Below are 15,280 nucleotides of genomic sequence, written 5' to 3' on the forward strand. Positions count from 1 at the left end.
ATTTTATTTACATTTTATATGACGTTACCTTTGATTTTTGTTGAATTATCAATGATGACATCATTGTTTCGGCTGCTACTGGAAGCATTGGAAGCCACGTGTCCAGGAAAAGAGCCATGGATGTTCTGTTACCAAAGGCATCTTCAACTGATATCTCTGAAGATCCTGAAAGTGAAGAGGAATGCTATGTGTCAAGTACATACATGGGTGTTCAATAAGCGTGACTTATGATTATGAACTCTGTTCAGTACGCGCATGCCTGGAGGAGCGAGAAATTTTCGCTATCACGTCTGATGATAGTGAGTATGACTGCAGCAACTTAATCGGGAGCGGCATGATGATGGCCAGCAAGAGAGCATCGCCTAGCGTGCTCTGCTGAAAACAAGCGCTCCTGCCATGAATATTATGGATTTTGCACCCCTCATTCAAAGCAGGCACAGCTTTTGCAGCGAAGCTGCCCTCGTGAAAATTGCACCACTAGGTGTTGCTCCTGGCACAGTGGCTGTGTTTCGATGAAAGCGAAACACAAAAGAAGTTTGTGTGCTGTGTGATGTTAGTGCACATTAAAGACCCCAGGTGGTCGAAATTATCCCTTCATCCCTTCTCTCAAGGCGCAGTTGAGGTGTCCACCGAGAAGTTAGACAGTTAATGCATCTTTCCTTCCTCAAGACCAATTTTCTGACACTTTACAAATTTGAATTGCAACTTTTCAAAGAATTGAAGCCGTTCAGAAGCTTGTGGATTGCTGTAAAAACGTAATTATTTAGGTAACTATGTTGTAATAATATTCCTTTCACTAGGCAAGGCCAACACTCCTACTCTTTCCTTTCACATTGTCATTCATTCATTCATTCATTCATTCAACCAATCAATAAATCAATCAATCAATCAATCAATCAATCAATCAATCAATCAATCAAATTTTCAATATCTAAAATCTTGAGAACATTTACAGTTATAAAACGAGCGCTAGATAAAAATACCGTTTCAGCATATGTCCAAAGAGTGGTCGTATACCTGCCTTTATACTGCCGAGCCATCGTTTGTACTAGATATTTAAGGGCCTGTAAGGCATGTTGGTAACTGCCACGTGCTTCAAAGCTTTGGAACTGATCTTCAAGGAGTGCTGACCATGTTTCAACCCTGCAGGGAGGAGTAAACAGCATTTATTCTTGTCATGGTACGTAGTAATGTGCAAAGAGTGTACAAATTGGGGACCCACATAGAACTAAAAATTAGTATGTGCGGATAAAGCCCTGCTGCGCTAAGTTTATAATCTGTCATGCTCAATAAAGGTAAATTTTCTGGGGGGGGAGGGAAAGAGGGGGGGGGGGGGGGGCTAAAAGTGGGAAAACTGGAACTGTGCTGAGAAAAGCCAGCAATTTTTGTGTACAGCGGGCCTTTGAAAATGCTCTAGATAGTTGTAACCTACAAGAATCAGTAACTTTTAATATTACCTGCAATGAGGGTGTCGTCCTCATCGAGAAACTATATCACAAAAGCACGTTTGTTTTTAAAAATAGAATGAATCGTTAGTGGGTCATCATTCAGAACAATGTGCGAAAACAGTACTCTGTGAAATATATGCTCTCGTTACTTAGTTACATGTCTACTTCGCTGAAAAATAAACAAAGCCTTGCATCAAAATTTTTTCTGTACTCACTTCCTCAAGTCTGCCTTGAGCAGTCCATTACTCAGTTGGTTGACGAAAGATTCAATCAACTCTTTCCATTTTGTAGCCGTCAAAAATGGCACATCTATTGTGGCAGTGGATCTGTACGATTCGGCCAGTTCGTCATAAATGTCCATGCCATTCTCATAAAACTTATTCACATCACTTGGATCTCCTGGGTTCACCTGTAAAGATGGTAAGAACCTTAATATGTACAATTATGTTGACAAGGTTTACTACATCTTGACGAAGTGCATAGTTCCAATGAATCGCTGTCTCGCTCCAGAACGTGCGGCCGTAGCACAGTATTAATGTGTGCCCTTTTAAGATCTATGGTTTCGCTGGAGATCGGTCCGGCATGTTTCATGTGGTACTAAGCAAACGCAGTTTTGGTGCCAGCCTAGTGAGACAATGTGTTTGTGCAGACCTTCACTGTTGTGTCCACCGAATTTTACGACATACTTCAGGGCGCCTTCCTGTCATAACTATCAATATTTGCAGAAACTCGCAACAGTGGTGTAATTAGCCCAGCTTAAATTATTGCATCATCAAGCAAGTGTACCTGCATTGTTTGTAGATGGTCCTTTCAACTAATTCTAGAGTGTGTAAGAGTGATATTACAATGCTAGTAAATGATCAAGTGAAATTGAAATTTTTATACATGAAAAAAAAGCTTCGGGCTTGCATGATAATAATAATTTGCAACATTCCCCTTCACTGAAAGGTATGCAATTTGTTGCTAAAGGATTTCGTCTCACCGCGCACGTCTCCATTTCTGAGGGAACGGAAGTGACCACTTGTAAAGTGTGCATGTGCATTAGTGACGATGCCAAGGGGAGGCGTGGGGTGGCAGCAAAAATTTGACAGGCCACACATAATTTGACGAGCACTTGAGACTATGACGAGCAGGAGGTTTCTTATAATGCAATCTGTAGTGGCCCCCTCACTGGTTTGATGTGATAAAATTTTTAAGAAAAGCTCTCGCTGCTTTATTTTGTGCACGTGATTTTGTTTTTACCTTCATGAGGATCACTGCTACAAAAGCATCATGCATACCCAAAATTCATCCCACCCCCATTTATTCTTCTCCACTCCACCCCACTACAGATATGTTGGTGCCGTCCCTGAATTGTGTGCTAATCGAGGTGCGCTCTAATAGACTGACTATTAAGTGCTTACTAAGTCTGTCAAAGTTAGATTAAGTTCAACTGAAATTAAATGATGCCACATTTACAACTTTATCCCTAGCCTACATCAAAACACACAGAAGTCTGGGTTTCTCTCCCTTGTTTTTATCTTTTTCCTGAGATGTTTTAATATCACAGACAAGTGCCACTAATGAAAGCTGCTTCCTTTTAAGAAACTTGATTAGTTTCCAAGCCTGATGTAAACGCAATTCCGAGCATAGATGTAATCTTTCACTTTTTTTAAAATGCTGTCTATAACTTGAGCACCAAAAGCTTCATGTAGAAAACACACTTACCTGGATTTCACCGCACTTTGATTTTAATTCTTTGACCGTGTCCGAATCACTGAAGTTGCAAGCAAGGTGCTGAATTGCGTCTATGGGAACTGTGTTGATGTTGTTGTCAATGGCAAAGTACTTTGGCCATTCTGTTCTTCTCAGAGAGCAAAATCTTTTAAGACCGTCTCTGGAATTGCCAAAGTCTGTAACGATTGCTTTCACCTGCAGAACAGAACGGCGATGTTACACTTCACCCAGTGCTTCGCATATTATCAATTTAAATGTGTAAAGAAGGAGTAAATGCATAAATGCGAGCGCGAGGAAAGTTAAAAGCAGGTCATACATGTCTCGGTTCCATGATTGTGTCGAACGTGACGTCAGCGATATTTAAGCTGTCATTCAAAACTTTCAGTATCGCATATATGTTCTTGTTGTTTCTGTTGTTTTCCAAGAGTTTCTTCCATTTTAGGTTCCCTGTTGTAAAACAAAAAGAAAAATTATGAATTTATTCGCAAACCTATTTACTACACTTGACGCTGTCGCATTTATAAGTCGTATACATACAGAAGGGGGCTTTTAATCTGCATGCAGTTTTCGATGCCGCCTTGAATATCGACTCGAGTGCTGTAGTGTCATTTTCGAATACAACGGTGATTCCTTTGAGTGCAGCCATTACTTTGAGCCGATTTGCAGATGACCTGAAATCAAAAGGCACTGAAAATGAAAAAGACTTCCAGTAGCAAAGTCGTCTGCTAAACGACCAAAATTAGTAATACTGCATGAATCATTAGCATAATGTTCGCCGAGGTGATGTCTACGGTATTTATTCTGTTGTCCTCCAACTTCTCGACTGTTCATGCAGTAGGGTCTGGCCACCACCGTGAAAGCTAGTAATATGGCACAGCCATAGAGCGTAGAGAGAGAAATGTAAGGCACGAAATAGCGCAGTCAGGTGCTAAAATATGACGGGATGATAACTGTAGTCAGTCTTTCGAAACGACCCGATGTTGTGCGCGTGACTTTCTTTTTTGTACTTGTCCGTCGACAGTAACGAATTATGAACATACAAGGAAATTTCAGCATCATTTAATCTGTCATAACTGCAAGCTGTCCCTCCAGTACTAAAATCAAAAACCTTGAGCACTGTTCCAGCACTGATCATTCTGCTCTTGACTACATAATGGACACTCATTAAGCGTGCTTTCGGCAGTTCCTCAAACTCTGCCACGAGAAACAAACATTCCTTCCCCGCTCGACCTCACTCACGAACATCGAAATGACGTCTCTCATTCACCAAGCCCAAAACCACTTCACACCGCATCTAACACTGCATTCGCAAGGGCATCTTCTTACCACGTTGCCCGAAGTGCAGATACTGTTTGACAGTTCCCACATGTTCTGGTGCCACCAAATGGAATAGACCCACCCATGCAGGCCCCAGACCATGGTGCAGCAGACTTCTTGCACTGCTTTTCAGACCTTATGTGGTATATGTGCGTGCATTTAGTTCTGCACCGCCCTTTTAACCCGTTTCATTTTCTCCCTCATGGCACGGTGCAAGCATAGTGAAGTTGTTCATCCCGACTGAGGCAGTTACCATGCCTTTCCTCATTTGTAATACAGAGGAAGGAATAGAGGAAGGCAACTCAACATTAACTACCTGCACCTAACCTAACCTGTCTGCAACCGTAGCAGCGATGTCACTACTCGTATGCACGCTCCCTACCTCCTGATTTTAGCTGCTATCTGTGGTCAAGTAGGATTAAAAGCTGGTAGCACGTTCTGTTTACTTATGTCTCCACATGTACATGAACAGAGTGGTGCTAAGAGACAGAGAAAACTAGTATTAGAAGAAAATAGCAAACTGCAAGGAAACTCGCAGCCAACGATTCTGTGGATCCATAAATGCATATGCACATTTACCGAGCTCAGCCTGGCATCAGAGTCGCACCAGTGCCAGAGAAAGGTTTCAATACACAAAAACTGGAGATGTGATCTTTAAAATCAGATGGATTCCCCCCCCCCCACACACACACACGCACGCACGCACGCACGCAAGGGAAGCCAACAGCCACCCGAAAACAAGGTGCATAAGAAAATGTTTCTATTTTTTTAGTTTGTGGTGTTGATAAATGGGAAAATACTGTGATTAATGTTGCTTAAAGACAATTACAAAGCAGAATAAAAACATGGTGGCATGGTTGTCTTTTTTTTCTTCTGCTTTATAATTCTCTTTAAGGGACAGATTAATCACAGTATCATTTTCCCATTCATCAACAACACAAATTAAAAAAATAGAAACATTCCCCTATGCACCTTAGTTTTGGTAGCTGTTGGCTTCCTTCATATGTATGTCAAATGAGCCTGTGAAAGAGAGAGAGAGAAAGATAAACGTACTTGGTTGCTAGAGGAGTAAAATGCGAAGTTTAGATGAGAAACGCTTCATTTAGGCAGAAATCTCTTACAAGTCCACATTATATGTATATATATATATATATAGGAGTGAATTAAATCAAACCAGCATTAAGATCAACAGCACATCTCTATTTCTAAGTCCTTACCTGGAATCCCAGAAGTTTTTCGATAGATAAAGTTGCCATTGGGTGCTGTTGAACAAACGTGAAGCTCCTGACTGAGGCTTTTCGTTTTTCAATAGGTTCATGATATGTTGCAGGGTTTCAAAAAAGAACTGCGGTTGGTCCTCTTTTGGAAGTGGCGTCTTGGTGTCGCTCTTCTGCAGGAACAAAATGCACATATTTTCCAGCACTTCAAAAAAATGCAAAAACTGTTATATTGAGTCACACAGGTTATTACAAACCTGCAGAACTTCGTGGACACCAGTGAAATTAATGGCACAGAGGTCTTGAAGAGCTGAAGTGGCTATATCCACTTCATGCATGGGCACCGTGAGGTAGTCTTGCACTCGGTTGTTGCAGAAATCACCAATAGCATATTTCTGCTTCAGCAGGTGAGAGATCTGGGGTAATCAGCACAGAAAAACGTGTCATGCTTTCGAATGCGGCCTGCTTCAGTCTATGTCTGTGACTGCTCAAAAATGAGCATTGTATGGCTTCGTAATTTAGGCTGATGTCACAACCCAGCCATCATTTATATTTCAAGTTTCTTTTCATATTGTGATTAATACAAAAGGCTTCAACTAACAGATTCTAAACTGAAATCTGTGTTGTGTTACCAGCCTTTGGTTCACAAACCAGATATCACTACACCATTCTTTTCCGAATGACAGAAATTAAGCTTTACATGTTGGCTCAACTAAGCGTAGCTAAGATCGATACATTCTGGCCATTTCTCATAGCCTGTACTGCATGCTACATGCTTGCGGATTCTATGCAGTACTGTTGTGAATCAAAGGTCCTAAGTGAAGTGGTGGTTCGTCTCACCTTTTTCGGGTCCACACTCAATGTGTGAACAAAATACTCTGTCAGCTTGACCAGGTAGTTGTTGACCCATTGAACCAGCAGCTCAAGGTCAGTGGCAGTCTTGAATAGCTGGGACACTGTAGTCGGCTGGCTGCCTGAAGGAGGAACGGAGGGCAGAGTGCTAATAAAGACAGGTGTCGAGAGTAGCTGAATGAAGACTGAGGCAAAAGTCTTTGTTACCCATAGTTTCAGACAGCATGATGTCACTTGTGGAGAGAAACGTGGCTATCTTGAGCAGGTAAGGTGCCAAGGTGTGATTCAGGTTTGTGTCTAATTCTTGGAAAGCGACGCTGACCAACTGCAGTACCGCACTTGCCTTGCTGAAAACAGTACATGTGCACACATATCATTAAATGAAATGAAAGTAAAATTTGTTTAACAATGAAATACTAGCACTGGGTAACGTGTGTAAATGCTTTTGTGTGGTTGTGAAGTAAACTATTCGCAAAACTATTCACTGGATTGCTTCGTGATTACCAAGTAGCTTGAAAAATATTGAATAGTGACCTTATTCGCTATTGAACGTCGCAGTGAGCATTCGCAGCTTTGCAGCCAAACTGCAACTGCAGTAAAATTTTCCAAAGAAACTTATCTCAAGTTTCGAGAAAAATATCTGTATGTAGACTGTATGTACGTGTGCTAGTGCCCTACAAGAGACCACCTCGAAGAGAGTGCCAAAAGGGCAATGTAATATTTCACACTAGACTGACCGTCCTTGACACGAAAACACAGTTGCAAGGACCTTCAATGAAAGGCAAAAGGCGTCAACTAAGATTCATCAGGTGGCCAACGGCTTCAATGCCTGGTTGGTGCAAAAAGTTCACCGAAACTTATGCAACTTTTGGGTTCCAGCGTAGCTCGCTTCCGACCACGAATGCATCAAACGCATAAGCTAGGCTCTTCCGAAGGCGTAATAGGTCCCAAGTGATTACGTACGCATTGAATCGTTCATCACGGTGTGCAATGCACGCGAAGTGTGTTGCATGTGACACAAGCTGCCGTTCCACCCACACGCGCCTCCCTGTGGAAACACGATGGGGTATGCAGATGTGTTTCGGGCACAAAATGCATTTGCATACATTCCTCCTTTTGCGGGTGCTGCCGTGATGTAATACAGGAAGCTCGAAAGGCCCTGACATGATGGACAAAAATATAAAATCCATGTGCCGGAGGGTAAATCGTCTTCACATATGCGCACTCCAACACTTTTTTTTTCACATGCATTTCTGTTGGCATCGACACGAACTCAAATGAAAATCTACGGCTGCTTAAACTAGTGCGTATTACTTCTCCATCCAATAGTGACAGGTGTGGCACAGTAACTGAAGCCAATATTGAGCGCATTCTTCCAAGCTATGGAGTTAAGCACCACGCCTAAGAAATATACTCCTCATAGAAGCATTTTATTTTTCTCAGTTTGAATGCAAGCAGCTTTGCATGAGAGCATCACGCATTGCTATTGTGTACGCACCCTTCTGGAGTGTCGTCGGCCCCAAAGGCAGTCCTGGCATTCTTGAGAGCATCTTTCATGGCTGTTCCATGCAGCGCAGTGACATCGGGGAATGCTGAAACCTGCTTGCCCTTGAGTAGCTCCACATTTCTCAGAAGTATGGTCAGATGGGAGCCCATTGCAGTCCAGCTGAATGAAACGTCCTGGCCTTGGTTCACCTTTTGAATCTGAAACAACACCATTGGAGGCAGCATAAAGAACGATTTATGCCAGGAAATGTATTCGAGACAACTTTACAGCCATATCTTTCGTGGACTGACCTTATTCAGATTAATGGTTTTTCACAACATGCGATTATTGTGTACGCTCTTTGTAACATGCACAATGCTTTCTGGAAGTTAAAGACACTTTGCCTGCGAACATGACAGCTGTGAAAATGAGGAACTGTGCTGCACGCTTTGCGTTCAGAGGCTTCAGACAGTGAAAACGCCGCCTTTTTGAGTGTGTACAACGCGTTTGGCAACCAGAAGCACAAGCGAAGCTGTACCGCTTGGCTCGGTGACTATTGCAGTTGCTCATATGAGAAGTGGCGTGGGAGCTTCAATTACTGCATGTTCAATGCATTTCACTCTGATGATGAAATGGCTCATTTTACTTGAGTGAGAAAAATGCCACCTCTGTTTGTTTAGCCGGGCTGCAGTGCTCTAAAATTATGCAATGGTACAACCGTGGGATGAAAACTATGCGTATGTTTTCCTAGCAAGCGCCGCTGAGATGTATCGCTGTCTGGAGAGGTTGAAGTTGAGCTTTAATTGCTTTCAGAGATGAAACAGTGAGCTCTGACAAAAAGGTGGTAAGGCCTGATGAGGTCGTAGTCACAGGAGGTTCCCTATTGACCATGGCACATGTTCGCCTGTTCAGCAGTTTCACTTTCTTAAGACTGCTTTTCGCCGCAGGTAAACTTTCTAGAGCAGTGTATCCAGGCTCACTTCAGGCGGCTTAACTTGGAATTTGTTTAGCAGAGTACGTGGCCAATACAAGCGGCTGACGAGAGTGGGCAAAAGCGAAAAAGGAAAGAGACGCTTGCCAGAAGGGTACGAGCTAGACTGTGAAGCGCTTAATGGGATGTCGACGCCAGCCACGTGTAGCAGTAAGCCAACTGTGCTTATTTATGCAAGGATGGGTTACAATTAGTGCGTTGTTGTCTATGGAATGTAGGAGCAGAGGGTGGCAGATCGCATCGGGTAGCGCGCTTATGGGTAGCATCTCTCACACGTGCTCCTCGTGAAGTCTTCTAATGCCACGTCAACCACGAACTCCTTGTCGTCAGCAAGGAAGATTGGTGCAGTACGATTGAAACCTGTGATGAAGGGCTTGACGGACCTGCCGCGGTGGCTCAGGGTTAAGGCGCTCGTCTACTGAGCCGGAGTTCCCGAGTTCACACTCATCCGCGGCGGCCGCATTTCGATGGAGGAAAAACACAGAAGGCACCCATGTGTTGTGCGATGTCAGTGAATGTTAAAGATCTCCAGGTGGTCGAAATTATTCTGGAAACCTTCACTACGGCACCTCTTTGGTACGCAAAAGGCGCCCCTGTGCTGTGTGATGCCAGGGCATGTTAAAGATCCCCAGATGGTCGAAACTATTCCAGAGACCTCCACTACGTCACCTCTTTCTTCCTTTCTTCTTCCACTCCCTCCTTTATCCCTTCCCTTAAGGCATGGTTCGGCTGTCCACCGAGATATGTGCAACAGTAACCACGTCATTTCCTCTCCTCAAATCCAAAACCAAGGACTCGACAGATTTTCGGATATACATGGTCTATTCTGAAAGTAGTAGGACTGGTTTTTTTCCTGGGCGAACGGGCGGACGAGAGGTGGTCTGCGCGTGCAGGATCATTGAAGGGGGATATTGGGAATGCTGGGGAAAATCGGCAGTCGGCTCTCGGCCGTTAAAAAGAGGAGGTCGCTTGTACTGTGAACCCCTGTCGAAACGTCTCGTCACGCAGAATCGTCGAGCGTTTACTGGATCAGCGATACGCGATCAAATTGTGAGTAAATCTTGGTAAAACGGGCAAAGAGACTCACAACATGATTAAGGAGGCCTACGGTGACGCTTACATGGGTAGATCAGGCGTTTTCGATAGGCACAAGCTTTTCCGAGAAGGTAAGGAAAGAGTGGAGGAAGACGACCGCTTCAGACGCCCTTCGACCAGCAAGACCAACGAAAATGTGTAGCGAGGGAAACATTACTTAACAGTGATCGTAGAATGAGTATCAGAATGATTGCTGATGACTTGAGCATTCCTCAAACCCAAGTTTTTGGGATCGTGACAGAAAACTTATTCATAAGGAAAGCGCGCGCGAAGTTGGTGCCGGGAGTGTTGTCAGAGGAGGAAAAGGCCAACCGGTAGGATCTTCTTCGTCATCTGAATGAGGACCCCGATTTTTTGTCCAGCACAAGGTGGCAACGCTGTCTCAGCCCCCCTACAGCCTCGACTTGGCCCTGCCAGACTTTTTTCTATTCCCGAGAATAAAATCGACGCTCGAGGGGAAACATCACGGATCGGTAGAGGTGGTTCAACAGGCCGTGACGAGGGAGCTAAACAGCATTCCGGTCCAGGCGTTCCTGGAGGCGTTCGAAAACTGTAAAACTCATTAGCAGCAGTGAGTAGGTGCGGAAGGGTGCTACCTTGAAAAATTGTAATCGTTTGTACTATTCTCTTGAATAAATTTTGTTTAAAAAAATGAGTCCTACTACTTTCAGAACAGACCATGTATTTCCTATGGGGTGGCTCAAGGCGTTTGGCGGCCTATTACAACCGCGCTCCCCATCCAATGATGAAGAAGGTTGTACGAGGCATGAGGCATGGGCCACGTGATTGTGGGCACGCGCACGGCCCACCCGACAACAGCGAAAGTAATGCGAGTGCAGACTCCCGGTACTAACGCCGCTTGACATCATACAACGCATGAGCAGAAGCTCGCTATAATAGTTAGCGCTGTAAAAAAAGAAAAAATAACTCGCGCAATGTGCCCCCACTTTCACCCACCAAATCCTGCAGCATTCACAAGCATTTTCAGGCTTTATCTTAGTCTGAATGTATGATAGAAATAATTGACAAAAATTTAGTATTTTTTCCCCAGGAACTATAAAACTACAGACTAAACACAAATACCTATATAGTAGTAAAAAGGTAGTATGCTGTTCTCTGGCACTAGAGAAGAGCTTACTCCCTTTTTTTTTACCATATAGGCTAAAAAAGAGCTTCCTCCCTTTTTACTACCATATAGGCATATTTGTGTTTAGAGTGTAGTTTTATAGTTCTCTAGCTAGTAGTTTTATACTACACTATATAGCTAGTAGTTTTATATTGCTCTAGCGCACTCTCTTTTATAAAAGGGAATGCACAGAGAAGAGCTTACTCTCTTTATACTCTCTTCTATTTAGAATGTAATTGGACATCCATCCACATACCACAGTGGAGATTGCTGCTACATGACGCTCGGAGAAGAATTCAGCCATGAAAAAAGGAATTTGCTGGCACATCTTCTGCTCTAGTCTTCTCAGGCTCTCTGTTTTCTCGACAGTCAAGAGATCAGCGAACTTGCCGCTCTGGCAGGGCACGTAGAACCTCTTCACTGTGTTCTCTTTCAGTTTCTCGATGAGCTGCAAGAGTAAGTTGACATTACAAGGAGGTTAAAATCTGCCGGCTGTTCGTTTCTCTTTAGCCTCTCTTTTTCTAACCGAGCTGCATAGTCGCTCTAACAAAATATTAAGATGCCATTACAAAATCTATATGGACATTTTAAGAAGTTATGCACTCTGATTGAGATATATTTGTTTTTAAGAAACGCAGTGAACTAAGATCAACATATTTTTGTTTCATACATGTCCGTAAGGATTTAGCAAAAACTGGATGATTCGCTTTCCTTCGTGCTCTAAGTATTAATGCACAAATGTAATTTTATTAAGAAACCCACATCTTCTCATTTCCTCAAAATGTAATCATATCAGAATGTCAATCAGACCTGCAGCAATATGTAAATCAAATTTCGTTCCAAAGATGCAAGAAATTATGGCTCGCATAAAATGTAGGCGATGCACTCACGTTCCCTAAATCAACTTGGAGAATCTTCGTCCCAATGCGAATGAAATCAGGCACGAATTCTAACAGCTCAGTAGCGAGGACATTCAGACTTGGCACGTTCAATGCGATGTTGCGCACGGTGACTCCTCCTTCCACTGAAACAAAGGAAGAAAGATGCGGAAAATTTGTAAGCTAAAATTTACTGCAAAGGAAGACAGTTGTTTCTGGATTTTTTTCAAAATGCGTCCATGCTGTTTAATGAGTGTTCATACACCATGCATTGTCCTCAGTGGTATGCAATTATAGAAAGGACTGCCTGTACTGCGTAATAAGCATGCATATAATGAGATTTATGTCTGCATTATAAAGTATTGACAAGGAAAGGCACATATGCCCATTATAGTTTTTGCAAGCACTATAGCCTCATAATATTTGCTTCTGAATGCCACACAAGAGGCATTTGAGTATTTTGAGTCATTTGGTTATTTTATATTCAAAGATGCTTTGCTCTCTAACCAAAAATGAAGCTTAAGAATTCTAATAATGAACACTTACCTAATATACCTCCCATTACTTGGTTTAGTAAATCGGTTATTTGGTCCGCCATATAAAACACAGCGAGGAAGTCATTCCAGTACTTTAGCCGTTGGAGAGACACATAGTTTGAGAGCGTCTGGATGATCTTCATGACAGATGAAATCCTGTAACACGGATATGTTGGTTTGGTTAAGTGGTTGAATGTTATTAAATAATTTGTTTGATTCTTCTAAATTAAAATAAAGAAATACAAGAATGTTAGTCACCTTTCATCTCTTGTCTTAGAGTTCCACTGGTTCTGAAACCTTGCTGCAGCCTTTGAGACTCCATTCCAGTCGTATGACAGCCTCTTCAGATTCACAGTTTTGTTCAACAGCCCTGTGATGTCCGATATCTTGACATTCATAGGATCCCACGTGACGTTACCTTTTCCCTCCACAGCAGATATGTCTTGGAATGTTTTAAGAAACTGCAAGATTAAATAAAAAATGCCGTCGATGTTACTGAGCGACAGAACTTTCAAAAACAAAATATCATACAAAGAAACTACCGTATATAGAGTAGTAGAATGCTGGCCATATATAAAATAAGAGCCAAGAGTGTGGGAGAAGAAAAGTACGGCAGCTTTTCTGGCTACCGGACTACCTCCTATACGTCCTGGCTGAATGGTCCAACTTGAAAAATGCAGGCATTCGAGAAATGCGAAACTTCGTTTCTAATGCGTTTTCTACGATATCTCTACGGCCACCTGGCACAGCAAGTGCACGTTTCTGCGCGACAGCAGAGGCCCGCAGTGAAGGGTGTGGTCAGGCGGAGGGGAAAAGCAACGAGGGGACCTTCAATTACATTCGAGATTTTTTGACCGGCCGAACGGTGGTCCTCCAAGTTGCGGAACATCAATCCTCACCCATCCTGCTGGGCAGAGGAAGAACCCGACAAGGAGCGGTGCTCTCCCCCTTTCTGTTCAACGTGGCATATAATGTCGGCTCCCCGAGAAAATCAACACTGCTGCGGGGCTCCACCACAGTTTGTGCGCGGACGACATAACTATGTATGCAGATGCTAGAAGCACACGCAGCTCAACAACATCCTGCGAGCTGGCATCGACGTCGTGCATGAGCGACTATCTTAATTGCTAGAAGTCCGAATACATTGTGATCACCCCTGCTCTATAAAAGACATTATCCCAGGAGAGGCAGAGAGGCGGCCATCGCTCTATAGCTATTGCTACGGCCGACGCCCGCACATTATCAGCGATGGTAAGACAGCCCTCCGCAACTTCGCCTGCGGCCATGTCTCCTCAAGTGCACATCGCATTCTATACCCACGAAACACACAACGTCTTACAAACGTCTCGGAACAGCTCCAAATGACTACAAACGTCTTGCGCTGCGTTCAAACGTCTCATAGACGTCGACAAGAAGAGGTTTCCTCTGCGACGTCTCTTAAACATTTGCAGTAAGTCGTTTGCTGTGAAACTTCTGTGAAACATCTGTAGTCAGATGTTTTCTAGACTTGTTTCTGACACGTACGTGGAACTTGAGACCACCTCAAGGAGACGCGCCTAGCAATCAGCAGAGAGTTGCCGCCGTGGATTAAACATGCTGTAAATCACGGCACATAAATTAGATGGCTCTCCTGCTTGACGTTTCGAAGAGCAGGCGCGCCGGTAAAGGTGCCCGTGCACCACAATCGAAAATTTGGAGCTCAATTTGGACTCCCAGGCAATCTAGCAGCCCACACCTAAGCCCGAAAATTGGCCTCCAGGCGATGGAAATTACTGGGCAAGAGATGGCGTCTGGACTCGGCCGCGGGATAGCTAGGGTGCCTAAGGGTGCCTCGATGCGCGCGCCCCCGCGTAAGGTGAAGTCACCCTTTGAACCACTCGGCGCCGCCTAAACCTCTTTTCGTGGCCCCTCCGCCATTGTGTTTGCCCGCGTCGACCTCGCTGCTCGGCTGTCGTGCGGGCGTCACTGCTGCGTGCCTGCGTTCGCGCGGCTTTCATCGCCGTGCAGTGCCTGGATGTTGTGTTCCTCAGTGCTCCAACCATGCGAGAAATGGTTGGAGGATGTTCCATTTTCCAAGATACTGGAAAAGGAGGCTTCTGTGGCTGGTCCGGATCAAGCGTGACAAGTGCCAACCGACTTATGTGTCTGCAGTGTAAGTGCCGCATGTTGGTTCAGTGCTGGTTTTGTTAAGATTTGCCACTTTTGCGTTTAGTCAGCTAAGTGTAGTACATCGTTTGTATTGGTCAGATTTCATTTCCGCACTATTCGTCTTGCTCAGCGTAAAAAAAAAGGCAAGCTTCAGCGCCGAACCGGCCATTGCCTGCCACTTGCCTGTTTGCATTCGAAATTTCATGACACATTGTTTTCGCTCGTGAATGCGTTCCAAACGTGCTTTCGCCGCTTCTGTTCATTAGAAAATAATTGCCTTTACGAGGCGCTTGTCAGCGAACCGCGGCCGGCACGAATCAAGGCACAGAGCACGAGAAAAAGCGAGGGCACAAGCTGTGGCAATTACTGTGCATCTGGGTCGTTTAGGAATCAGTGCGGATTAATTTGCTTACGATTTTTTGAGTTTTTTACGCGTATGCTGCATTGAGTAGCTTGCGCTGCCTGTTAGA

The 15,280-nt window shown here is 43.9% G+C and overlaps 1 protein-coding gene across 3 annotated transcripts in view; it reads right to left on the minus strand.

Moving 5' to 3' along the window:
- The window catches only part of LOC149342159 (uncharacterized), a 174,303-nt gene that overhangs the window by 49,130 nt on the left and 109,893 nt on the right, over nt 1-15,280 (minus strand). For all 3 annotated transcript variants that reach the window (XM_089544415.1, XM_089544414.1, XM_089544416.1), the window contains exons 15-29: nt 12,921-13,123; nt 12,673-12,818; nt 12,139-12,272; nt 11,505-11,696; nt 8,049-8,254; nt 6,758-6,897; nt 6,539-6,672; nt 5,956-6,114; nt 5,699-5,871; nt 3,702-3,835; nt 3,481-3,611; nt 3,156-3,359; nt 1,664-1,857; nt 1,022-1,143; nt 29-165 (exon numbers count right to left, since the gene is read on the minus strand). In XM_089544415.1, the coding sequence (XP_089400541.1) occupies nt 29-165; nt 1,022-1,143; nt 1,664-1,857; nt 3,156-3,359; nt 3,481-3,611; nt 3,702-3,835; nt 5,699-5,871; nt 5,956-6,114; nt 6,539-6,672; nt 6,758-6,897; nt 8,049-8,254; nt 11,505-11,696; nt 12,139-12,272; nt 12,673-12,818; nt 12,921-13,123 (2,409 nt within the window). The remainder of the gene's footprint in view (nt 1-28; nt 166-1,021; nt 1,144-1,663; nt 1,858-3,155; nt 3,360-3,480; nt 3,612-3,701; nt 3,836-5,698; nt 5,872-5,955; nt 6,115-6,538; nt 6,673-6,757; nt 6,898-8,048; nt 8,255-11,504; nt 11,697-12,138; nt 12,273-12,672; nt 12,819-12,920; nt 13,124-15,280) is intronic.

Source organism: Amblyomma mixtum, chromosome 5, assembly GCF_055824585.1.
Source record: "Amblyomma mixtum isolate Tamu chromosome 5, ASM5582458v1, whole genome shotgun sequence".
NCBI lineage: Eukaryota > Metazoa > Arthropoda > Arachnida > Ixodida > Ixodidae > Amblyomma > Amblyomma mixtum.